At 48.6% G+C, this 26,450-nt stretch overlaps 1 protein-coding gene across 2 annotated transcripts; it reads left to right on the top strand.

The window, feature by feature from the left end:
• Positions 1-16,222: 16,222 nt before the first annotated feature.
• On the top strand, positions 16,223-26,125 carry SPATA45 (spermatogenesis associated 45). Of its 2 annotated transcripts, none has more exons than XM_060178407.1 (3): positions 16,223-16,265; positions 22,053-22,370; positions 26,013-26,125. In XM_060178407.1, the coding sequence occupies exons 2-3, from the start codon at positions 22,091-22,093 to the stop codon at positions 26,030-26,032; spliced, it is 300 nt and encodes a 99-aa protein (XP_060034390.1). In that variant the 5' UTR covers positions 16,223-16,265; positions 22,053-22,090; the 3' UTR covers positions 26,033-26,125. The 2 variants fall into 2 exon arrangements, with proteins under 2 accessions (XP_060034390.1, XP_007534458.1); XM_007534396.2 differs by lacking the exon at positions 16,223-16,265 and adding an exon at positions 18,590-18,681.
• The last annotated feature ends 325 nt before the right edge of the window (positions 26,126-26,450 follow it).

Below are 26,450 nucleotides of genomic sequence, written 5' to 3'. Positions count from 1 at the left end.
AAATGTAATGCGATGTAATGTAATGCGATGTAATGCACTTTTTAAAAAATATTTATTTGGGGTGGGGGTATAGCATAATGGTTATGCAAAGAAACTTTATGCCTGAGGCTCTCAAGTCCCAGGTTCAATCCCCCACACCACCATAAGCATTGGATCGACCTTCCCGTGGTGCATCTCGTGAGTACCCATTCATTGGGGAAACTGACGATCCTTCCTAGCCGACTGAATCCACATGGATCCCAGTCACTTTCAAAGCCAGCAACAAGCAGCTCCTGACAGCTTTCAAGCTGTTGGTCCTGCTCTTCGAGTCCTCCAACTTAATGTTGAGGGGCTGTCCTTTGCCAAACGTGTTCTTATTGGTCAACTGGCGATACAGCATCAGGCAGATGTTATCTGCCTACAAGAAACACATATAGCAGTCGATGAAGCTGCTCGATTCACCATCAGTGGATTCGATTTAATATGCTATAATCTCCATCCTAAACATGGCGGAGCCATCTACGCCAAATCGTGTCTTGCGGACGTTTACCATACGGCCTCTTCGACCTTCTACGACTCCATTACTATTGGAACTATTCAGCTCGTCAACGTATATAAGCCTCCCAGTGCCTCATGGGATAATGAGGTCCTGCCTAGCCCGAATCACACAGCCGTTTACGTTGGAGACTTTAATAGTCATCACCAAGACTGGGGATATTCCTCCACTCCTGCTGACGGCTCTATCTTAGCCGACTGGGCTTCAGCGAATGACCTCTCCCTACTAAACGATCCCAAACAGCCAGGCTCTTTTCACAGTGCTAGATGGAATAAAGACTCGTCACCCGACCTGTGCTGGATTAGCACAGTCAACGGCCAAGCCTTTCCCGCTACGAGACATGTTCTCAAGATCTTCCCGCACAGTCATCACCGCCCAGCTATCATCCACATTGGTCTCCAGCTCCCACTGATTCTGTGCTCGGAGAAACTAAGATGGAACTTTCGGAAAGCAAACTGGCGTCTGTTCAGTGATCTTACCAACAAATCTATTCCTGCAATTCCAATTAACTCTATCCCCTCTGAAGATTCCTACAGGCACTTCCGCCAAGCCATCTTGAAAGCAACTTCCCAAGCCATTCCTCGTGGGAGACGTGCTAACTATATGCCTTGTCTTGATGCTGAATGCGAGCAACTACTAAAGCAGTATGATGAGTCGGGCGACCCAGATGTGGCTGACCATCTCATTGCCTCCCTGGATGCAGCACGCCAAGCCCGCTGGCAACAACTCACGGAAAGTCTGAACTTCACCCACTCAAGTAGGAAGGCCTGGAAGCTTCTTCACAGACTGGGTGCCGGTAGCCAACCCCCTCCCGTCTCCCATCCTCCCGTATCTCCAAACTCTAGTGGCCAGTCACCTAACTCAAGTTGGACGTGCTAAGATCGACCCAGTCTGGAAAAGAGAAATTTCCCATGAGTGGTCATCCCACTTCCGGTTATCTTGTCCATCTCCAAAACTCTCTCCCTTTACACTGTCTGAACTGGAAGACGCTTTGAAGAGGGTTAAACCGGGAACAGCTGCTGGCTATGATAACATCAGCCCAGAACTCATTCTTAACCTGGGTCCCGCGGCAAAGAAGTGGCTCGCTTCATTCCTGTCCCACATCTTGGAATCCGAGTCTATGCCCAAAGTTTGGCGTCGTGCGAAGATTATAGCGGTTTTGAAACCAAAGAAAGACCCAACACTGGCCGCCAGCTATAGACCAATTTCTCTCCTCTCCGTGTGTTACAAACTCCTTGAGAGGCTGCTTCTGTCACGTATTTCTCCTCTTACAGAGAAATTCCTATCACCCGCCCAAGCTGGTTTCCGCCCAGGAAGATCTACCTGCGAACAAGCCCTGGCCCTCTCAACTTACATTGAAAATGGATTCCAGAAGAATTTAAAGACGGGTGCTGTCTTTGTTGATCTCACAGCAGCCTATGACACGGTCTGGCACCGTGGTCTCCTAGTCAAGATCTCAAGATGCCTGCCTCCATGGGTGGCCAACACTATATCGTTTCTTCTCCAAAACAGAAGATTCCGGGTGCATCTGGGTGACAAGTCTAGCAGATGGAGACTTGTCTCAAGTGGCCTCCCCCAGGGCTCTGTTCTGGCTCCTACGCTATTTAATATTTACATCAATGACCTCCCAGAAACTTCTTCAAGGAAGTTCATCTACACCAATGACATCTGCTGTGCAACTCAGGCATCCAAGTTCGACATCCTCGAGGAAACACTCACGAAAGACATGTCTCTGATATCTGATTACTGTAAAAAATGGCGACTAATCCCTAGCACTGCAAAAACGGTATCATCTGTTTTCCATCTACACCATGCCTTGGCCTCGCGTGAGCTTAATGTGCAGCTTGGTGATACAAGAATCCGGCATGAAGCCCAGCCTGTCTATCTTGGCGTTACTCTCGATCGCACTCTGTCATTTCACAAACATCTCATAAAAACTGCAGCAAATGTAATTTTGTAAACCAATATTAAATCACTAATAAATTTCAAAATGAAAAAAATAAATGTCAGTTAAGGGTCTTTACTAGACATTCAATCCCTCTCCACAAGAGGACCTGATCAGCTGGCCCAGCTGGATGGGAACTTGTGAACAAAAGCCTCCAGTAATCAGAGAGGATGTGGAGCAGCCGAGCAGGTGTTTCTTTTACTGCTGCCTGCTCCTTGTGCTGATGTGAACTCACTCCCCAAAGGCTGTGCTTCCATGTCCACAGCACTGGTGTGATCCTATAGGTTTGAAGCCCATATCTTTTTTTTTAAATTAATAAATGAACAAAACCGTAGGATAGGAGGGGTACAACTCCACACACACACACAAAAAAAAAACCGCAGCAAAGGTGGGCGCGAGGAATAACATCATTGCAAGACTGGCCAGCTCCTCATGGGGCGCGAGTGCTTCCACACTACGATCATCCTCTCTGGCATTATGCTATTCCACTGCAGAATACTGTGCCCCAGTATGGTTCCGTAGCCCCCATGTCCACTTGGTCGATTCCAAATTATATTCCTCCATAAGGATAATTTCTGGAACCATCCCGGTTCCATGGCTTCCAGTTCTTAGCAACATCGCCCCGCCAGATATTCGTCGGGATGCGGCATCATCTAAGTTCATTTCCCACGTCTACGCTCGACCGGACCTGCCAATATACGCGGATATCTTCGCCCACCCTGTCCAACGCTTGACGTCTTGTCACCCAATCTGGTCCCCTACGCCTACACTGAACTTCTCTGTTCCAGACTCTTGGAAACAGAGCTGGCAGTCAGCTGAGGTCAAGAACAAACACCTCATCACAGACCCCTGCGAGCGTCAACCCGGCTTTGACCTAGCACGTTATGACTGGGCCCTCCTCAATCGCTATCGAACAGGCCATGGCCGGTGCGCCGCTATGTTCCATCGCTGGGGAGCCAGAGACGACCCGAACTGCCCCTGTGGCTCCAGACAGACTATGACCCACATAGTCAACGACTGCCACCTCTCCAGATTCAAAGGAGGTCTCGAAACTTTACATCAGGCTCAACCTGACGCTGTTGACTGGCTACGGAAGAAGGGCAAACGCTAGAAGGAGAAACCACCAGAAGCCAGAGCTGAGCAGTGCTCTGGTTAAGAAATAAAGAAGAAAAAAAATTATTTTATTTATTCATTCCCTTTTGTTGCCCTTGCTGTTTTATTGTTGTAGTCATTCTTGATGTCATTGTTGTTGGATAGCACAGAGAGAAATGGAGAGAGGAGGGGAAGACAGATGGGGAGCCGGGGGCTCGAACCGGGATCCTTGTGCCAGTCCCTGCGCTTTGCGCTGTAATGCACTTTGATCATTAGTTCTCTTGAGAGGGATGAGAGAGAGACCCGGGAGCCACTCCAGCACGTCTCCAGCACGTCCAGTGCTCCAGTACTTGGTCTCGAACCTGGGGCTGCATGTTAGCAAGCCCTGCGCTCCATTCACGCTCCCATCACGGTCCCCACCTCAGCGCAGAAAGAGGCTGTCGGGAGGGAGTGAAACCAGCTAAAGCACAGAGCCCAGCTGAGCTGTCTCTCCCCTCCCTCCCAGGTCTCAGGTGATACACAGTGCGACAGGCGGATCACTTCTCTTATGTATCAACTATCTGTCATCTGTGTATCCCGATCATCTATCTCACCTACCCGCAGGGAGCCGCTTTGGCAAAATTAATTAAGGATCCCTGAAGGAAAGGGGGAGTCGGCGAGATGAATGAAGAAGCGAGAGACATGTCGGCTGCTTCAGGTGCAGGAGAGAGGCGTCTCTGTCCTCTGTCTGCTAAACGCTTTTTGCCCAGATATAGTTGACATTATGTAAGATTATTTTCATTAGCATCAAGGATACAGATGACAGCATGTATAATTGTTTTCATTAACATCACGAATAACCTTAAACAACATTATTATTATTGTAGGTATGTTTTCCTTAGAAAGTTCCTCAGGTCTGGGGCATCCTGATCTCCCCTTGAAAGTTTCCTGGGTCAGGAGTAGTTTAAATCGACCCTTGAAAGTTCCCTCTGTGTTTTGACCATCTCCCTGTTCTGACCTTCTGTATAAATGAACATTTTTCTCTGGAGCTAAATCTAATAGCTTTCCTTCTGAACCCATTCTTGGGTGGGTCTAACTAGACCATAGTAGGCCGTCCACCTAAAGAAATCTTCTGCTGTAAAGTAAGCACACACCATGGGGGCTCTCTTCTGGTTAACCTTTGCTTATGTGAAAGTTCACTAACTTTTAGCTAATGAAAGTTTGCTTACTTCTACCATATATCCTAACATCAGCTATTGAACTGCACAACCTAATACTCATCATGGCTGCCTGTACGTGGAAGCAGGGTGTTTGTGGGTGAGGGTCAGCAATAGAGCCTTTTATAACTAAATGAAGACCACAGTCCGTCACTCACACTATAAGCCACCCGTAATTCTGGCTTTTGGTCTGAGTCCAGCTGATTGAGAAGCTGTAGTGGTGATAAATAGCTCCTTTCCTGAAAGCCTTTCAATGGGTACAGCAGCTTCTGCTCCTAGGCCATTTTAGCCTTGTCACACTCACTGCCATTAATTGTTGTCACAATGTACTTCCCCCAGGGATCTCCTCTTATTGTCCCCAGGTATTATTTGTGCATATCCAATATAGCCAATAGGTCTTTAAATGATCAGTGTCAGGAGAAATGGCCTCAGTTTAATCCAGGGCTCCCCGCTTTGCAGTTAGCCCTAGCCCTAGCTTGGGAATGAGGAGGTGAGATTATCAGGAGGCACACGGGGGGGGGGGGGGGGGGTTCTTTGTGTAGCGGGAGGTTGACGGGGGACAGAATCCTGGAGACCGAGACCCCCCTGCTCGACCCCCGGTGGGGGAGACTGAAGGGTGACTGTACCTCCAGGTACCCATTTTTTTCGGAGGCGGTCCACACCACGCTCAACCTCAGCCTCAGTTCCCTGCAGCCTGACTTTGCTCCTGCCACCTACCTGTTTTTTTTTTTAATAGGGGGATTAATGGTTTACAGCCAACAGTAAAATACAATAGTTTGTACATGTGTAACATTTCTCACTTTGCCACACAGCAATTCAGCCCCCACTAATTCCTCCTCTGCCATCGTGTTCCAGGAACTGAAAATGCACCCGCTCCACACACACATACCCCAAAGTCTTTTACTTTGGTGCAATACCTCAACTCCCGTTCAAGTTCTGCTTTGTGTCTCCCCTTCTGTTCTTATTTCTCCACTTCTGTCCTTGAGTGGGATCACCCCATATTCACCCTTCTCTTTCTGGCTGATCTCACTTCACATGATTCCTTCAAGTTCCATCCAAGATGAGGTAAAGAAGGTGAATTCATCATTTTTAATAACTAAGTAGTATTCTGTTGTGTCTGTAGACCACAACTTAGCCAGGTTTGAGAGAGTTCTCTCTCTCTCTCTCTCTCTCTCTCTCTCACACACACACACACACACACACACACACACACACACACACACAATTTTGTACAAAATAAAGCAGTAAACACTTGTCTTTGATGGGCATGTGGTAACTCCTAACATCACCGCTGAACACGCCAAGATAGCTTCTGAGCTCTGGAGACCCCATACTGAACCATGCTGGGTGTGAGGGGACACACATACATAATATTTTTTAAGGTTCTTTTTTAGGTTCTCATTTTTTAAAAAATATTTATTTATTTATTCCCTTTTTTTGCCCTTGCTGTTTCATTGTTGTAGATATTACTGTTGTTGTCATTGTTGGATAGGACAGAGAGAAATGGAGAGAGGAGGGGAAGACAGAGAGGGGGAGAGAAAGACAGACACCTGCAGACCTGCTTCACCGCCTGTGAAGTGTCCCCCCTGCAGGTGGGGAGTGGGGGGCTCAAACCAGGATCCTTCCATGGGTCTTTACGCTTTGAACTATATGCACTTAACCAGGTGGACTCCTCTCTCCCACTCTCTCTTTCCTCCTTCCTCCTTCCTCCTTTCCCCTTCCTCCCCTTCCTCTACCTAAAGAGACAGCAAAAGTTCCTGCCCGCTGTTGAGGCTGGGCTGACTTTGGCCCATAGCTATGCAGGGTACACATGCATGTGGTGCTGGGGTGGGGGTCTGGGTGGTCTGCTTCTGGTTCTCCTCCCCACGGAAAAGAAAGCCCATAAGACTGGGCTTAGGAGGGAAGAATCTGCAAAGGTTTTGAGTCAGCCATGGAAAGAAATCCAGTGAAGTGAAGGAGTTCCTCCTTGTCTTCTGAGAGAACTCCTGCCCAGCTACCTGCGCACAGTACAGGGAAGCCTGCTACTCAGACCCGATCCACACTTCCACCCACCAAAAAAAGGCTCTTAAGGGGCCAAGTGGTGGCACACCTGGTTGAGTGCACATGCTACAGTGCACAAGGGCCCAGGTTCAAGTCCCTGATCCCCACCTGCAGGGGGAAGCGGGGAAGTGTCACAAGCAGTGAGGTATGTATGCAGGTCTCTCTCTGTCTCCCTTTCTATTTCGCCTTCCCCTCTCAATTTCTGTCTCTATCCAGAATAAATAAGTAAAAATACGTTCAAGGATAAAACGAATAAAAATATTTTTTAAAAATGAGAATCTAAAGGGAGTCGGGTGGTAGCGCAGTGGGTTAAGCGCACGTGGCACAAAGCACAAGGACCGGCTTAAGGATCCCGATTCGAGCCCCTGGCTCCCCACCTGCAGGGGCATCGCTTCAAAAGTGGTGAAGCAGGTCTGCAGGTGTCTGTCTTTTGCTCCCCCTGTCTGTCTCCCCCTCCTCTCTCCATTTCTCTCTGTCCTATCCAATAAAATGGAGAAAATGGCTGCCAGGAGCAGTGGGTTCTTAGTGTAGGCTCGGAGCCCCAGTGATAACCCCCCGGAGGCAAAAAAAAAAAAAAAAAAAAAAAAAAAAGAAGGAGCCGGGCGGTGGCGCAGCAGGTTAAGCGCACTTGGAGCAAAGCACAAGGACACAAGGACCGGCGTAAGGATCCCGGTTCGAGCCCCCCGCTCCCCACCTGCAGGGGAGTCGCTTCACAGGCGGTGAAGCAGGTCTGCAGGTGTCTGTCTTTCTCTCCCCCTCTCTGTCTTCCCCTCCTCTCTGCATTTCTCTCTGTCCTAGCCAACAACAATGACAACAATAACTACAACAATAAAACAACAAGGGCAACAAAAAGGGAATAAATAAATAAATAAATTTTTAAAAAAAGAAAGAAAAGAAATATGAAATGCTGTGTCATAAAGTTCGAAATAAGGTTTTTGCCAGGCTGACAGAATAGCAAAAGTTCAGGAAAGACCCCCCCAGGCTTAAGGCATTTACAAGTGCAAAAATTGTCAGCTTGGGAGTCGGGCTGTAGCGCAGTGGGTTAAGCACAGGTGGTGCAAAGCACAAGGACTGGCATAAGGATCCCGGTTCAAACCCCGGCTCCCCACCTGCAGGGGAGTCCCTTCACAGGTGGTGAAGCAGGTCTGCAGGTGTCTATCTTTCTCTCCTCTCTGTCTACCCCTCCTCTCTCCATTTCTCTCTGTCCTATCCAACAACGACAACAACAATAATAGCTACAACAATAAAACAACAAGGGCAACAAAAGGGAATAAATAAATAAAATAAATATTTAAAAAAAAATTGTCAGCTTCTAGTCATTCTGAATGAGAATTAAGAAAAATAAATAAATAACCCGCCTTTACACCTGGCAGTTGAATAGGACAGGATTCTGCCCTGACGCCAGGGGCACATTCCTTCCGCTGCTTCTCCAGCAGGAAATAATCTCAGTTGAAGATGATGGAAGCAGAGACTTGCTCTCTCACTATGAGCCCTTCAGTATAATCAGCCTAAAACTCTTCTCTCTCTTGTCTTCTGTAAACTTATTTTGCTGTCTCTTTTCTTTAAAAAAATATATTTATTTATTTCCTTTTTGTTACCCGTATTGTTTTTATTGTTGTAGCTATTGCTGTTGATGTCATCGTCGTTGTTGGCTAGGACAGAGAGAAATGGAGAGAGGAGGGGAAGACAGAGAGGGGGAGAGAAAGACAGACACCTGCAGACCTGCTTCACCGCTTGTGAAGCGACGCCCCTGCTGGGGGCTTGAACCTGAATCCTTAAGCCGGTCCTAGAGTTTTGCACCACGTGCGCTTAACCCGCTGCACTACCGCCCAACTCCTTTTGCTGTCTCTGTGTATTCGAGCACTGTCCTGAGTGCTGGCACTATGTCAAGAAAGCCTTCCAACCCAAACAGATTTCGTCAGCCCTGTGTCCTTGTGAAGTCAGGGTGCCCCAACCTTAGCCTCTGCAGAGTGAGGCTGGCAGGGTTTGGAGTGGGGGCAGGCCCTCCTCTCTATCTTGTGGGGAGTGAGAGGGAACAGGACAAAGGCCACAGAGATCCTGTTATGGGGGAAATAGGAGGCTGATGTTTATTTCCCCAACATTTAGAAAGTTCATCATGTATTATCTCGACAAAGAATTGAGAGAGCATGATTTTCAGGACTTTCAGATTTTATTCGGGAAGATTGAGAACAGTCACATGTCACATCATGAGAGAGAAAGGGAATAAGATGGAGAGAGAGAGAGGCCAAGTTACTGCTCACATGATGCTCTGAACAAAAAAGAGAGAGCAAGCCGTGCCCACAGGCCTACCTCTCAACACCCAAGCCCCACCTCCACCTTTCTTTTTTATTACCTCCCCTGCAGGTGGGGAGCTGGGGGCTTGAACTGGGATCCTAACTGGTTCTTGTGCTTTGAACCACTGCACTTAACTCGCTGGGCTACCGCCCCACCTCCACCTTTCTCAGGCACATCTGTCACCACTCCTATTTTCTGGGTGGTCCCCTCCAGGTACCTCCTGTCCCTCCACAGTCCCCTGTAAGCTGCTGTTAGTGCTCTAGACAGGCATCTTCACAGAAGAATCACGAGAGAGACAGCCATCTTCCAGGGAGCATTACTGAGGCAAAGCAGAAAAAGAGGGAAAACATGCTTTAGAGGAGTGAAAAAGAGAGAGAGAGAGAGACCTGAGTTTCCCAGTCTTCTAACTCTTTTTTTTTTTTTTCCTCCAGGGTTATTGCTGGGCTCGGTGCCTATACCATGAATCCACCGCTCCTGGAGGCCATTTTTTCCCCTTTTGTTGTAGCCTCGTTGTGGTTATTATTATTGCCATTGTTGATGTTGTTCGTTGTTGGATAGGACAGAGAGAAATGGAGAGAGGAGGGGAAGACAGAGAGGGAGAGAAAAACAGACACCTGCAGACCTGCTTCACCGCCTGTGAAGCGACTCCCCTGCAGGTGGGGAGCCGGGGGCTCGAACCAGGATCCTTACGCTGGTACTTGCGCTTTGCGCCATGTGCGCTTAACCCACTGCACCACCGCCCGAGACACACACACACACACACACACACACACACACACACACACACACACACACACACACACACACACACACCGTCTTCTGACTCTTATAGCAGGTTCCTGAGGGGCTTGGCTCCAGTGATTGGCTCCAGGTGCTCTCATCTGCATCATCTGCTGTTCTGTGGCCTCAGCAGGCAGGTGCAGGAGACTCGGAGGCAGGAAGAAGACATCTTAGTGCACCTGGCCGCTCTTCCTGGCTCCCCGCAGCTCTTTCCCTAAGCAGCCCTGAAGGCTGGGCCCAGCTCAGTACTCACTGGCCATGTGAGTACTGGGATGCGGACTGGGCGGTGGCGGGGGTGGGGTGGGTGTGGGGGGATCCTCACGTGTTGTGCCGTGGGCTCTGGAGACACAGCCCCTGCTCTTGGGAGCAGGACACTCAGGTCTCTGTGCCCTCGATTCCAGATGTTCACAGTAAACATGCATCTGAGGACTACCCACCCCCTTTGGAAGACGGAAAATGGCAAACTGCATGGGGCCTGGGGACACCGCCCCCTCCTACAGAGATAAGATGGATTCCTCTCCACAGGATGTTCCTGGGGGGCGGGGATGACACATTCTTCCCGTGCTGCCGTCTCCTGTTGTCTTCTCTGTGTCCTCACACCGGGGTGGGGTTGGGGCTGGGTCCCTGAGTATAATGGGTGCCAGCACTTGACCTGCTTTTCCACTTCTGTATTAATTTCATGAGGGACAGACAGATGGAGAGACAGAGATGTCAGAGCATAGCCCCACTCCAGCATACTTGGTGCCTGGGTGACCCCAGGCCTCTGCAGAGTCAGCTCTCAATTTGTGACTGTCTCTGTCCAACAAATAAAAACTAAAAAAAAAAAATTTTTTTTAAAAGAGAGACAGCCAGAAATTGAGGAGGGAGATAAGAAGAGAGACAGAGAGACACCTGCAGCCCTGCTTCACCACTTGCAAAGCTTTCCCCCTGCAGGTAGGGATGGGGGGCTTGAACCCAGGTCTTTGAGCATTGCAATGTGCGCCCTTAACCGAGTGTGCCACCGCGAAGCCCACCCCCTTCAGCTGTTTTCTTCACCACTCACCACGCTTCTCCTTTTCCTCCTGTGAACCCTCCACTTTGTCCCCTGGGCACATTCCTGGTGTTTGCCTGAACCGCCGTTCTCAACGAACAGAAATTGCCTTTTTATTTTTTATACATTTTTAGATTTATTCATTCTCTAATGAGGCGGGGGAGAGGGAGAAGCAGAACCAGAACAACACTCTGGCACAGGCAATGCCTGGACTCAAATTCAGGGGTCTGTGCATAAAAGCCTGAAGCAGGCGGAGGATAGATAGTATAATGGTTATGCAAACAGACTCTCAGGCTGAGGCTCCAAAGGTCCAGGACACAACTGGGTGATGTGGCTGCTTCTGAGCAAAGGTTTCCTGCCATCCAAGAGGGAAAGAGGCAAAGTTGAGTGAGGCCCCTGGAAGTCCTGTTTCCGGGGGTGGGGGCCATGGCAACAGCCCTGCCTGCAGTCTGCACCAGTACTGGACAGCGGGCTCCTTTGTGTGTGTGTGTGTGTGTGTGTGTGTGTGTGTGTGTGTGTGTGTGTGTGTTGTGTGTGTGTGTGTTGTGTGTGTGTGTGTCGGGGGACATAACAGCTGGAGACCAGAGTCTTTTGCTCTGATTATGTTACACCAGTGTTCTCCAGGATGGGGGCTGGTCCCCAGAAAGACCAAAGCAGGATCAGAAGGTTGGAACTTCTTTTTTTTTTTTTTAATATTTTATTTGTTTATCCTCCTTTTTCTTGCCCTTATTATTTTATTGTTGTTGTAGTTTTTGTTGTTGTTGATGTTGTCATTGTTGGATAGGACAGAGAGAAATGGAGAGAAGAGGGGAAGACAGACAGGGGGAGAGAAAGACAGACACCTGCAGACCTGCTTCACCGCCTGTGAAGCGACTCCCCTGCACGTGGGGAGCCGGGGGCTCGAACCAGGATCTTAAGCCGGTCCTTGTGCTTTGCACCACGTGTGCTTAACCCGCTGCGCTACCGCCCCACTCCCAGGGTTGGGGTAGGAACTTCTAGCCCAGCCTGCACTTTTTCAGAGAGGAGAAAGGGAGCAGGGCAGACAACCCAGGCCAGAGCTTGCCGGCCTGAGGCTGCCTCCACTGAAAGCCTCCAGGGACCGGGCTCTGGCGGAGACACTGGAGGGTCAATGAAGGCGCTACCCTCCCACCTCTGCCACTGACTGGCCTGTGCAAGTCCCTTTGCGAGAGCAAAGCAGAGGATTGTCTCCTGAGGTCTCTGAGCCGCAGTAGAAACTGACTGAGCCCAGTCATGCCTCAGAGGGGCTGCAGGTTCACAGCAGCCTTAAGGGACGGGAACCCTTGGCTCTGGGTCTGAGGCTGTGTCCAGGCTCAGTGTCTAGGCTGGGTTAAACTGGAGGCCATCACGCTGCTCAGCTTCCTCCATCTTAAAGATTTATTACTGGGGGGTGGGCGGTGGGGCATCTAGTTAAACACACATAATACTAAGCACAAGAACCTGTGCAAGGATGGGGGTTTGAGCCCTGGCTCCCCATCTGCAGGGGGGTCACTTCACAAGCAGTGAAGCAGGTCTGCAGGTGTCTGTCTTTCTCCCTCTCTATCTCCTCTCCTCTCTTGAAGTCTCTCTGTCCTATTCAACAACAACAAATGGAAAACCTGGCCTCCAGGAGTAGTGGATTCATAGTGCTGGCACCGGGCCCCAGCCATAACCCTGGAGGGAAAAAAAAAAAAAGGCTTATTATTTATTCATGAAGTAATGAGAGAGAGAGTGAGAGAGAGGAGAATCAGAGGACCACTCACAACTCCGCCTCCCAGGCATATACAATGTTATTTATTTGTTTGTTTATTTTTATTTTTACTTGAGCACTACTCAGCTCTGGTAAAGCACAGTGATTTTTGGACAAGAGGCGCATGGGTGGGCACAGCCCTGCATGAATTCGACTTCCGCAAGAACCGGAGGATGGAGACGTTCGCATGACTGGCTTTATTGCTGCGGCATCTGCCATACCGCAGGCAGTGGCCTGGGACTGATCCTGGTGCCTGAGGGGCTGTGCTGTCCCCAGGCCTCAGAGACAGGTTCTGCAAGTCCAGGGCTCAGCCCGCAAGCCCCGCCCCTCAGGTTCTTGACCCAGAGACACCAGCACAGCAGGTTCCAAGGACACCCCACTCGGGCTTGAATTAATTTGCTGGAATGACCCGTAGAATTCAGAAAAACACTTTTGACTTATTCTGAAAGGTCAGGACTCAGGAGCAGCTGAAGAGAAATGTGGGGACAGGGAGTCGGGCGGTAGCGCTGTGGGTTAAGCACAGGTGGTGCAAAGCGCAAGGACTGGTGTAAGGATCTCGGTTCAAGCTCCCCAGCTCCCCACCCGCAGTGGGGTAGCTTCACAAGCAGGTCTGCAGGTGTCTGTCTTTCTCTCCCCCTCTCTGTCTTCCCAACCTCTCTCCATTTCTCTGTCCTATTCAACAATGAAGACATCAATAACAACAACAATAATAACTACAACAATAAAACAAGGGCAACAAAAGGGAATTAATTAATTAATTAAAAAAAAAAAAGAAGTGTGGGGATAGCCTGCTGTATCCTCTCCAGAGCCATTCTCCCAGCCCCTCCATGTGCTCATGTCCTGGACCCACTTAGCAAGACCATCTTCTCATTCTTTCCCCCTCTCCCCACCCCTCCCCTCCTCTTCCACTTCCACTTCCTTCCCCTGCCCCCCATGCCTCCCTCCTCCACCCCCATCTCCTCCTTTTTCTTATTGCCACCAGGATAATGCTGGGGGTTGGTGCCAGCACTACAAATCCATTTCCTCATATCAGCTCTCACCTTTTATTTTTTTCTATTTTATTTGATAAGACAGAGAAATTGAGAGGTGAGAGGGAGAGAGAGAGAGACAGAGAAACACCTGGAGACCTGCTTCACTGCTCATGAAGCGTCCCCCCCCAGAAAGTGGGGAGTGGGGGCTCAAATCTGGACCCTCGCACATGATGGTGTGTGAGCCGCCACCCAGACCCTCTGTTAGGGAGGGCAAGACTGAGCGTGGCCGCAGCTCCCCCCCTCCCCTCAGATCAGCTGGGACCTAAAGCCTTGCTCCTCTAGCAACCAGCCCCTTCCTGGGGTGCTTTCCAATTGTGGCCTAGTGACTGTGACAAAAGCCACCTCTGTGGCTGTCATCTGGGAAATCCCAACGGGGGGATGTGTCAGAAGTGGGGACAGAGATCAGACACAGACTGTCTAACTGGCAGCATCTGGTTAGTGGAGGGAATATTCAACTGCCCGGCTGACAAGGCCCTTGGGTGACTGTCTGTGGGGGAGGCACATTAAAATGTGAACATTTAATTAATTAAATAAAAATAAGGTCAGCAAGGCAGCTCACCAGGATAGTGGCTCTGCTTTGTCAAGCCAATGACCTTGGTATGAGACCAGTCCCTGCTACCCTGGGGACAGCTTCAGTGTTGTGGTGTCTCTCTCTCTGAAAAAGTCAGAGTGATGAAGCTCAAAAGAAAACAATGACAGGGAGCCGGGCGGTAGTGCAGCGGGTTAAGCGTACGTGGCGCAAAGCACAGGGACCGGCCTAAGGATCCCGGTTCGAGCCCCCGGCTCCCCATCTGCAGGGGAGTCGCTTCACAGGCGGTGAAGCAGGTCTGCAGGTGTCTGTCTTTCTCTCCCCCTCTCTGTCTTCCCCTCCTCTCTCCATTTCTCTCTGTCCTATTCAACGATAACGATATCAGTAATAACTACAACAATAAAACAAGGGCAACAAAAAGGGAATAAATAAATAAATAAATGTTAAAAAAAAAAGAGAGCAATGACAGTGCACCTGGTTGAAGGCACATGTCACAGGGCACAAGGACCCAGGTTCAAGACCACGGTCCCCACTTGCAGGGGGAAAGCTTCGCAAGTGGTGAAGCAGGGCTGCAGGGTCTCTCTGCCTCTCTTCCGTACTATCTTCCCCATCCCTCTCCATTTCCTTCTGTCTCTATCCAATAAATAAATCAAATATGTATATTTTTAAAAATCACCACACTGTACTAAGTACCTCCCGCAGGTCCCTAGACTGTAAAAAGTCAGGTGGTGGTCAGTGCCCGCTCAGCCTCAGAACTAGGACAGCACTGGGCACAGAGGGGGCAGGTACCAGGCAGATGCCAGGTGGAGGCCAGAGCTCTGCGTGCCAGCCGCTTTTCATCTCAACTCTCTCTCACCTCTTAGCGCCTGTGTTGACTTCACCAAGCACAGGGATGGGCAGGTCTCGCCAGCCCAACCTAATGGCACTAGGGGTGACTGGCTGACTGAGTCAGGAGCAAACGGCCAATCAGGAAACAGTCTCCCTGGCTCCAGAAAACTTTCCTGTAATTTTTTTTTTTTAACTTACACCAGGGGGCTGGGTGATGGTATGCCCAGCTGGACACGTACCCAGTTGAGCCCCTGCTTCAAGGGCTACTTTCTTTCTCTCTCTCCCTTCTCAATCTCTCTCTTATAATAGGAATCAAATATGTACACTGGGGAGTCGGGCAGTAGCGCAGCGGTTTAAGTGCAGGTGGCGCCAAGCGCAAGGACCGGCATGAGGATCCCGGTTCGAGCCCCCGGCTCCCCACCTGCAGGGGAGTCGCTTCACAGGCGGTGAAGCAGGACTGCAGGTGTCTGTCTTTCTCTCCCCCTCTCTGTCTTCCCCTCCTCTCTCCATTTCTCTCTGTCCTATCCAACAACGATGACATCAATAACAACAACAATGATAACTACAACAACAACAACAAAAAACCAAAAAAACAAGGGCAATAAAAGGGAAAAAATAAATAAAAAGTGGGAAAAAAGGGGGAAAATTCTAAAGAAAAAATATATGTACACTGACAAAAGCGAAAACGAGAGAGTCGCTGGGGCATATGCGGTGTCAGGTGCTGAACTTGGGACCTTGTGCGCTCAAGTCTCCCATTCTACCTCAACACCACCTTCCCAGCCACTAGAAAGTCTGTTTAAAAACATAGCTTAATTAACTAATTAATTTCATTTATTTATGTATTTATTTATGTATTTATTTACCAGTGCCAGGCTCGGCTCTGGTTTATACAGTGCTGGGGACTGAACCCCGGGCTTTAGAGCCTCGGGACCGAGTCTCTTTGCATAACCATTATGCTGTCTCTCTACTCTATTTCTCATGAATGCAAGGACAGGACATCTCAGGGAGTCACCCCCGGGCCTCATGCATGCCAGCCATGGGCTCTGTCAGTGAGCCCTGCCCCCTCCTCTGACTTCCTGTAACCAAGGGCCTGTGACAAGACCTCAGTCGCCATGACACAGAGCAGAGCACAGCATTCCGTCACCAGGGTGATGGCGCTGGGGCCCACCCACAGCACAGAGGACCTCAAGTGGGCCTTGGGTTGCTGTGTGTTGAAGGTAATTTGCACCAGTGTACTGTAGACTCGGGACTGTAGTTCCCATTTTAGAAGCTAGGACAGCCGTTATTACTGGGGTGTCAGCACTCTGCTGTAACACTGAGTTGGGGAATACTCAGCTGGCTCCCTGGGCGGCAGGGTTCCTGCCCACGGGCATCTGGAACCACATTTTTTTTTTTTTTACCAGAGCACTGCTCAGCTCTGGCTTATGGTGGTGTGGGGGATTGAACCTGGGACTTGAGAGCCTCAGGGATGAAAGTCTCTTTACATAACCTTTATGCTATACCCCCACCCCTGGAATCACATTTTTTAAAAAAATAGTTTTTATATTTATTTGTTGCCCTTTTTTTTTTTTCCGTTGTTGTAGTTGTTACTGATGTCATTGTTGTTAGGACAGAGAGAAATGGAGAGAGGAGGGGAAGACAGAGAGGGGGAGAGAAAGACAGACACCTGCAGACCTGCTTCACCTCCTATGAAGCGACTCCCCTGCAGGTGGGGAGCCAGGGGCTCGAACCGGGATCCTTAACACCAGTCCTTGCGCTTTGCGCCACCTGTGCTTAACCGCTGTGCTACCGCCTGATACCCTAGCACCACATTTTAACCCATCAGCACACACATGACCTTAGTTTATGTGTGCTTCCATTTATAGACTTTATTTATTTATTTATTTTTCCAGGATTATTGCTGGGGCTCGGTGCCTGTACTACGAATCCACTGCTCCTGGAGGCCATTTTGTTGTTGTTGCCCATGTTGTTATTATTATTATTGTTGTCATTGCTGTTGTTGAATAGGACAGAGAGAAATGGGGAGAGGAGGGAAGACAGTGGGGGGAGAGAAAGACAGACACCTGCAGACCTGCTTCACCGCCCCTGAAGCGACCACCCTGAAGGTGGGGAGCCGGGGGCTGGAACCGGGATCCTCACACTGGTCCTTGTGCTTTACACCATGTGCGCTTAACCCGCTGTGCGGCCGCCCGACTCCCTAGAGACATTATTTAGTGTGACTGTTGACTCATGCACATTGGACTCAAAGCCTCTCTGTGATTCACGGCAGCAATTATCTACCACACAGAGCTTTTCCTCTGGCTCATCGTCTTCTTACCTCAGAAGCACTAGTCTGAGCACTTCAGCTTCAGGCCAGGGGTCCTCATCAATGCCCCACAGCTTATGAAGCTTCCCCAGTGGGTGGGGGCCGGGGGCTTGAACATGCCTCATACACAGTGATCTGTGCACTCTACTGGGTCAGCCACCACCCAGCCCCAACAAGTGACTGTTTGTTTGTTTGTTTGTTTATTATTGGATAGAGACAGAAATTGAGAGGGGAGGAGGACATAAGGAGAGAGACAGAGAGACACCTGCAGCCCTGCTTCACCACTCGAGAAGCTTTCCCCTTCAGGTGTACTGTGTGTGTTGAACCAGGTGTGCGACCACCCGGCCCCCTTAAGCTCTTTTTAAAAAATATCTTATTTATTAATGAGAAAGATAGGAGAAGAGAGAGAAAGAACCAGACATCACGCCGGTACATGTGCTGCCGGAGGTTGAACTCAGGACCTCATGCTTGAGACTTCAGTGCTTTATCCATTGGGCCACCTCCGGGATCACCGCCCTTAAGCTCTTGATGCGTGTCAGCTCATTCGCCCTGAGGAGCTGGTGAGCTGGGCAGCAAGATGCCAGGTCGCTTCCCAAAGTGCGTGTGCTCTTCGACCTTCTCATGGGACGTGTCTGAGAGTGCCGCTGCCCCACGCCATCACCCACACTGGCGAGTCTGCTTCTGCATGCTGGTGGCTCGCAGCTGTGCTGATGCCAGTCTCTGCTGGCCAATAGCTCTAAACATCTTTTCCTGTGCAAAGCACAAGGACCGGCATAAGGATCCCGGTTCGAACCCCGGCTCCCCACCTGCAGGGGAGTCGCTTCACAGGCGGTGAAGCAGGTCTGCAGGTGTCTATCTTTCTCTCCTCCTCTCTGTCTTCCCCTCCTCTCTCCATTTCTTTCTGTCCTATCCAACAATGACGACAACAATAATAACTACAACAATAAAACAAGGGCAACAAAAGGGAATAAATAAATAAATATTTTAAAAAAAAAACAGACACACACACACACAAAAAAAAACATCTTTTCCTGTGATGACTTAGCTGGAGGAACTGATTCTATTTTCTCCCCAGAGTCCACAGTCCTCAGTTCTCCTGATCCAGTAAATTAAGAACTTAGATGACTTAGCACCTGTCATCTTCAGCATGTGGAAGATGTCTTCTCTTTTTGGTGGCTTCTGTTCTTAGGCCTTTTATCTGATTTTTCAAAAGATTTTTCTCTAGCGTTTTTCCCCTCACCAAATCTCACTGTTGTCTAGGCATGAATTCAAACGAACTCCTGTGCCATATTCTCTGAGCCTGTGGAGTCCGTGGATTGGTGTCAATTGTAAGTTCTGGATATTTCTCAAAACACGTTTCTGCATTTTGCTTCTGCCTTGCCTGTCCTCTAAAATTCTTCTTCCAAATAAGTTTAACACCACTGTATCCTACATATATTTGCCCCCCCCCCCGTCCTTTTGGTGCTATGCCCACAGTAATGGTTTCTGCTCTACTAGGTTTATTTTATTTTTATTTTTAATTCTTTCTTCACCTGAATCCATGTCTGCTGCTCAACTCACCACCAAATTCAAAATAGTAACATTCTCATTTCTAACCATTCCTTTTAGTTTGTTTCTTAGAGACTGTTGCAAACAGTCTGTTTTCTTATTTTCTTAAATGTGTGTAGAGGGAGTCGGGTGGTAGCGCAGCGGGTTAAGTGCACGTGGCACGAAGCGCAAGGACGGCGGGTGTAAGGATTCCAGTTCAAGCCCCCAGTTCAAGCCCCGGTTCCCCACCTGCAGGAGAGTCGCTTCACAGGTGGTAAAGCAGGTGTCTGTCTTCCTCTCCCCCTCTGTCTTCCCCTCCGCTCCCCATTTCTCTCTGTCCTATCTAACAATGATGACATCAATAACAATAATAACTACAGCAACAATAAAAAACAAGGGCAATAAAAGGGAAATAAATAAAATAAAATAAAATAATTGTGTGTAGGGGTGGGGGTAGATAGCATAATGGTTTTGCAAAGAGACTCTCAGGCCTGAGGCTTCAGAGTCCCAGGTTCAATTCCCATACCACCATATGCCAGAACTGAGCAGGGCTCTGGTAAAATAAATACATAAATGACAGAGGGTAGGTAGTATAATGGTTATGCAAACAGACTCATGCCTGAGGCTCCAAAGTCCCAGGTCTACACCACCATAAGCCAGAGCTGAACAGTGTCCTGGAAGTAAATAAATAAATATAAACAAATAAAATATTTTTTTGAAAAAGAAAAAAACATGTTGTGTCTGGGCTAGCAAGATAGCTCACATAGATAGTAAACCTGCTGTCTTATGCTCGACCTGGGTTCAAGCCTGGTTCCCAGTGAACTGTGGGAAGATTTGCTGTGGTGGCTTTTTTCCTCCCCTCCCATTCGTTCCTCTCCGCTCCTCTCTTTTCTGTCTCATGATAGTCTATCTGAAAAAGGGCCTAGAGCAGTTAAGCCCCAAGCAACGACAGAAAAGAAAACAGCAGTAATGTTTACGTGACTGTACTATAATCTGCTTGATGCTTCTGACGAGCGAAGATTCACGTCTGTTCTTACTTCATGTTTTATTTGCCTGACTGGTTCTCCTCAGCCGTGAGCTATTAGTTATGTCTGAGGTGGGTGTTGTTGGGGATCCCCGGAGAAGTCATCCCAGAGGGTCTGAGCCAGCTCGAGACATGTGGGTGGGATACAGTTTATGACTTTGCACAGAGGCTCCTTCTCTCCTGGAAGTGCCGAAGCAGCTCTTAGCCAGCTAGTTAGTTGTCTAACTAACTGCCAGCTGGTGAGTTGACTCCTGACTTACCCTTATTCTGATGGGGTTGCCCTCTGGGTCCTGAGTGAATTGAAAACAACCTCTAGACGTGCACAGGGCTTGGTGGAGGGACTTTTATTATTGTTCCCCATCTCAAGTCTAGACAAACAACTTTTCTATTCTACTAAGAGAGAAAATATCCTCTGGGCAAGCCCAGACTCTGGCTCTGTGAGTCATTATTTTTTTTTTTCTCCCTCTTTTTAAAATTATCTTTATTTATTTATTGGATAGAGATAACCAGAAATTGAGAGAGAAGGGGGTGATAGAGAGGGAGAGAGACAGAGAGACACCTGCAGCCCTGCTTTATCACTTGTGAAGCTTTTCTCCTGCAGGTGGGGACTGGGGGCTCGAACCTGGCTGGGTCCTTGAGTGTTGTAACATGTGTGCTCAACTAGGTGCACCACCCCCCACCCCACCTCAACCTTTTTTTTTTTTTTTTTTTTTTTTTAAACCAGAGCACTGCTTAGCTCTGATTTATGGTGGTGCTGGGGATTGAACCTGGGACTTGACAGAGTCTCAGGCATGAGAGTCTGTTTGCATAGCCATTGTGCTATCTACCCCCCACCCTTACCCGCCCTGATTTGTTTCTTAAAACAATGGTTTATGTCCCACACCAAAGTCCCTGGGTCTGTTACGGGAAACAGATGAACAGAGTGCACCCTCTCCTGATCTGCCCTACGTGGGTATTTTATCTGTGTGCCTGGCGGGGAAGTGCCCTTCCTCTGAGATGTGGAGACATAAAGCCCAAGACTGCATTTCCTTTGTTTGCTCTCCAGGCAATTCAAACAGTGGCAGTGGCTGTAGCTGCTACCCTCCTCCTGTCCACATTCCTAAGCTAATAGGCCCCAGACGAGGGTGCTTGAAGGTAAAGCTGACTAGGTAGGAATGCAGCTGTCTCCGGACTGAGACATAGCAGGCACCAGGCCTCCCCTTCTCTGCCCATCCCAAGGCCACAGATAAGAAGCCTGTATAGCAATTATGCAGAGGTTGCCTTGTCTGTTACTGCCTACTTTGTAATACTGAAACAAACCTCCACCCCTTTGGGGAGGAGAACTGTTTTTCCAAGGTGCAGGAGAACTTCCAGGAGTGAAGAGTGATCTGATCAGAGTCTCGGCTCTGTCTCCAAGAAGCAGCTCCAGTCTTGTGCTTTGAAGATCATTTCGGCAGCAGGTCCAGCTTACAGGCCTTTGATCCTGTTCAAGATAGAACAGTTTCTCAGTTTTTTGTTTGTTTCTGAGTTTACTTTTATGAGAGAGAGGCCCAGAGTATCAACTGGTCCTGGGCTCCACCACTGTAAAGGCCAACTGGCTCCCTCTGGAAAACAGCTCCACAAATGGTGCCTTTCACACACTCAAAGATAATCTCTTACTAACCCGTTTTTTTTTTTTGTATCCAGGATTCTCACTGGGTGGGGCTTGGTGCCGGCACTACAAATGTACTGTTCCTTATGGCTATTCCCCCCCCCCCGCCCCGTTTTATTGGATAAGACAGAGACATTGAGAAGGGGAGGGGAGATAGGGAGAGAGAAAGAGAGACACCTACAGACTTGCTTCACTGCTTATGAAGCGTCCTCCCTACAAGTGGGGAGCTGGGGGCTTGAACCCAGATCCTTGTGTGGGTCCTTGTGCTTTGTAGTATGTATGCTTAACGAGGTGTACCATTGCCCAGCTCCCCTATTCCTTTTTTCTTGTCCTTTCCTGCCCATGTGAAACATAAAAAACAAGATGACCCTTGGAAGTAATAATAATGAAAGACTTTGTGTGTGTGTGTGTGTTGGGGGGTGAGAGTGGCCTTTTGTAGGATCAGGTGGGCGATACCCAGCATGCACCAAGCTGCTTCTGGACAAGAAGGACCCGGCATCCTCTGGTTTGCTCTATAGGACAGGAGGGAGCATCTAGTGGCTGGCTGGTGGGCAGAATGGCGTCTGTGAAGAGAACTGGGAGAATGAACCGGCAGCAGAAAGGAACCAGGCAGTCTCTTCTGGAGAAGCTCAACGAAAAGCGGGAGTCTAACTGCTTCGTGGAGAGAAGCAACCAGGTCAGCCTGCTGCGCATGCAGAAGAGACACTTCAGCGAGGCCTACAAGTCAGTCTTTACCAAGGTCCAGGTCAAGGAACCTCTTCCAGACAGTGGCAGAAGCTCCTGGGTCACGGAGAGCCTCAGTGCTCACTTGGAGAAAAGGCATTTCCCTCCCCAAAGTAAGCTTGTCTATGTAGATGAGGAAGGGTGGGGGGTTGGGAAGAGGCCCTGTCTGTCTTTCTCTCCCCGTCTCTGTCTTCCCCATCTCTCTCCATTTCTCTCTGTCCTACCCAACAACAAAAAGATATCAATAACAACAACAATAAAACAAGGGCAACAAATGGAAATAAATAAATATTAAAAAAAAAGGAAATATAGACAAGGTCATAGGATAAAAGGGGTACAGTTCCACACAATTCCCACCACCAGAACTCCGTATCCCATCCCCTCCCCTGATAGCTTCCCTATTCTTTATTTTTTTAAAATTTTTATTTACTTTTTTCCCTTTTGTTGCCACTATTTTTATTGCTGTTGTAGTTATTATTGTTGTTATTTATGTCATTGTTGTTGGGTAGGACAGAGAGAAATGGAGAGAGGAGGGGAAGACAGAGAGGGGGAGAGAAAGACAGACACCTGCAGACCTGCTTCACCACCTGTGAAGCGACTCCCGGGCAGGTGGGGAGCCGGGGGCTTGAACTGAGATCCTTTTGCCGGTCCTTGTGCTTTGCGCCACGTGCACTAAACCCGCTGTGCTACCGCCTGACCCCCAGCTTCCCTATTCTTTAACCCTCTGGGAGTATGGACCCAGGGTCATGGGATGCAGAAGGTGCTAGGTCTGGCTTGTGTAATTGCTTTCAATTTGACAGGTTGACAGGTCAATTCACACTCCCAGCCTGGTCTCTCTCTTTCCCTAGTGGGGCAGGGCTCTGGGGAGGCCAATTTTAAGAAAACTTGTTAAAATGGCAGCTGATACTTACTGTTGAATGTAAAACATTAATTCCCCAATAAAGAAAAATAGTACTAAAAAAAAAACTTTAAAAAAAATGGCAGCTGATGAAATGGTTCAACTGGTAGAGAGAGTCTCAGATGCACAGGCCTGGTGCTCCTGACTTGATTCCTGGCACCGCATGTTGCAGCCAGGCCTCTGGTTTCTCTCTCTGTCTCATGTTAAACTCTCATACATGATAAGCCCTTTTATTTATTTAATTAATTAATTTATTTTACCAGAGCACTGCTCTGCTCTGGTTTATGGTAGTGTGGGGAATTGAACCTAAGACTTTGGAGCCTCAGGCCTGAATCTCTTTGCATAACAGTCATGCTATTTACCCCCACCTCATAATAACTTTTAAAAAAAAATTTTTTTTCAATATTTCTTTCTTTTACCTTTTGTTGCCCTTGTTGTTTTATTGTTGTAGTTATTATTGTTGTTGGATAGGACAGAGAGAAATGGAGAGAGGAGGGGTAGACAGAGAGGGGGAGAGAAAGACAGACACCTGCAGACCTGCTTCACCGCCTGTGAAGCGACTCCCCTGCAGGTGGGGAGCCAGGGGCTTGAACCAGGATCCTTATGCAGGTCCCCCATAATAACTCTTACAAATTAAAATAAATGGCTGAGGAGACAGCATATTGGCTATGCAAATGGATTTCATGCCTGAGGCTCTGCATTCTCAGGTTCAGTCCCCAGCACCACCATAAGCCAGAACTGAGCAGAGAGCAGCGCTCTGGTTTTAATCTCTCTCACTATGTGTGTGTCTTTCATTAAAAATAAACAAAATATTTAAAGTAGACCACAAAAATCCTGGAGACCTCCTGCCTCACCAGTTTATTGCTTCTGTAATTCATGTGCAAAATTGAATTAAAATGGATGACTTTGATGGCAAACACATACACACCCACACCCCAGATGGATAGATAAACATAAAATGTGGAGGTCGGTTAGTTGGTGCTGGGCTAGCTTCGCGGGCAGGAGAGAGACGACCAGGAACTCATGGCTGAGCGGGAACGCAATCCAATCTTTATTGATTAGAAAAGAATCTGCCTTTATACCTTCTGAGACGGAAGTGGCAGGCTGGAAAAAGGAACTGGGTAGGAGAGTGGGTGGAGAGAGGGAAAAGAGCGGGAATTCCATCTAACCAGCGGGATTAAACCAGTGCCCTGCAGGCAGGGCGGGTCTCAGGCAAAATAGTGATCATGTCAATAGACCACAGCGTCAGGCAATGCAGGGAACCTGGCGTGATGACCAACGCGGATAGAAACAGAAGCAGAATTAGCCAAAGGAGAAATGATGACCAACAGGTCGGGGTAGGGAATGTGGGGCGCTGATATTTTGCCGGAGGAGGAAGACTTGGCAAGTGTTGGGACTGTGGATACTTGTTTACAAATCAGCGTGAGCAGCTGACACTGGCTTTTCCTTTGGAGCTGGTACCTTTGCCTGCCATGCCGAGGAAGCCGGGGAAAGAGGACAAGAAGAGGCAAGCCTTAGGGTGCCTCATGTTGGGGCAGCCCCCTCAGAGTCCTGGGGTCTCCCTTCAATTCTCTCAGGAGGGAGGTGCAGGTCAAGGAAGGAGGCTATTAGCTGGCCACCTGCCAGCTTCTGCTTGAAGCTTCCATATGAAGAGGTGGGGTCATGGGAAGGCTGTCTTCCTGTATATCTTCAAAACACAAGAATCAAGAGTCGGTAGTCGGGCGGTAGTGCAGCGGGTTAAGCACAGGTGGCGCAAAGCGCAAGGACCGGTACAAGGATCCCGGTTCCAGCCCCCGGCTCCCATCTGCAGAGGGAAAGCTTCACAGGTGGTGAAGTAGGTCTGCAGTCGTCTCTCTGTCTCTCTCCCTCTCTATCACCCCCTTCCCTCTCGATTTCTGGCTGTCTCTATCCAAATAAATAAAGATAATTAAAAAAATAAATTAAAAAAAAGAACCTAGGACTTCAGAGCCTCAGGCATGAAAGTCATTAAAAATCACACAATCAAGATTCGGGAGTCAGGTGGTAGTGCAGCGGCTTAAGCGCAGGTGGCGCAAAGCACAAGGACCGGTGCAAGGATCCCAGTTTGAGCCCCCGGCTCCCCACCTGCAGGGGAGTCACTTCACAGGCGGTGAAGCAGGTCTGCAGGTGTCTGTCTTTCTCTCCCCCTCTCTGTCTTCCCCTCCCCTCTCCATTTCTCTGTTCTATCTAACAACAACGACGACATCATCAACAACTACAACAATAAAACAAGGGCAACAAAAGGGAATAAATAAATATTAAAAAAAATAATCAAGAGCCTTAGTTCCAGCTGCTATAGCCAATCCCCAGAGGCTGGGAGGCTTAAATAGCAGATATTTCTTTCTCGTGGCTGGAGGCCCCAAATCAGGATGCTGGGGTAATCACTGGACTCTGTGGGAAAGTCCTTTTCCTGGTTTTCAGACAGCCGTCTGGTTGCTCTGGCCTCAGCTGGCAGAAAGAAAGGACTAGTGCCACTCATGGGGCCACATTCTTGTGATCTGAACAATCATACTGGGGCTAGGGCTTCACCGTGAGAACTGATGCAGGACACACACTCAGTACCACTTCTACCACTCACTAGCTCTTAATTTTGTTTGTTTTACCAGAGCCCTGCTTGGCTTTGGCTGCTGGTGGTGCTGGGGGTTGAACCTGGGGCTTTGGTGCCTCAGGCTGGAGAGCCTTTTTTGAAGAACCACTGTCTGTCTCCCCAGCCAGAGTTAGTTGTTCTCTGTGTTGTGAAACAGTGCTCATACTCTCTGTTCTCAGGATCGTAGTGGAAACTACGAGAGGTGTTGTAATTCATATAAGACATGATGAAATTTTTTTTTTTTCTTTTCAGATAATGCCATATTTGGATAATGTGCTTCTCTGGAGACATACAAAATATTCTCCTTGATCCTTCTTCGATTTCTGTCTAAATGATTTACAAAATTAAATTCTAAAAAGAAAACAGGATCAGTGAAATAGGTCACTTGGATGGTACACTGTTTGGCCTTGTGTGTGAACTGGGTCCTAGCCTACAACACCTCCAACCCTGACGCCTTGAAGGACTGTGCTGTGCTGTGATCTCATTTGCTCTGTCTCTCTACCTCTCTATCTAAAATAAAATTTAAAAAGAAAAAGAAAAAAAAAAAACTTTCAAAAAGAAAACAAACAGCCTGGGAGGTGGAGTAGTGAGTAAGACGCTGGGCATAGAAGCATGAGGTCCCAGGTTTGAACACTGGCATCTCATGTACCAGAGAGATGTTCTGGTGAGCACTCACTCTCCTCTCCTCTC

The sequence above is a fragment of the Erinaceus europaeus genome, chromosome 19 (assembly GCF_950295315.1).
Source record: "Erinaceus europaeus chromosome 19, mEriEur2.1, whole genome shotgun sequence".
NCBI classification, from domain to species: Eukaryota; Metazoa; Chordata; class Mammalia; order Eulipotyphla; family Erinaceidae; genus Erinaceus; species Erinaceus europaeus.
This window is presented reverse-complemented; position numbering and strand designations above follow the sequence as displayed.

Excerpts from the sequence above, each read along its gene's own strand:
- SPATA45 (XM_060178407.1), top strand. The coding sequence starts at position 22,091 with ATGGCGTCTGTGAAGAGAACTGGGAGAATGAACCGGCAGCAGAAAGGA. Across the intron at positions 22,371-26,012 it reads AAGGCATTTCCCTCCCCAAA|ATAATGCCATATTTGGATAA; the intron begins GTAAGCTTGTCT and ends TTTTCTTTTCAG.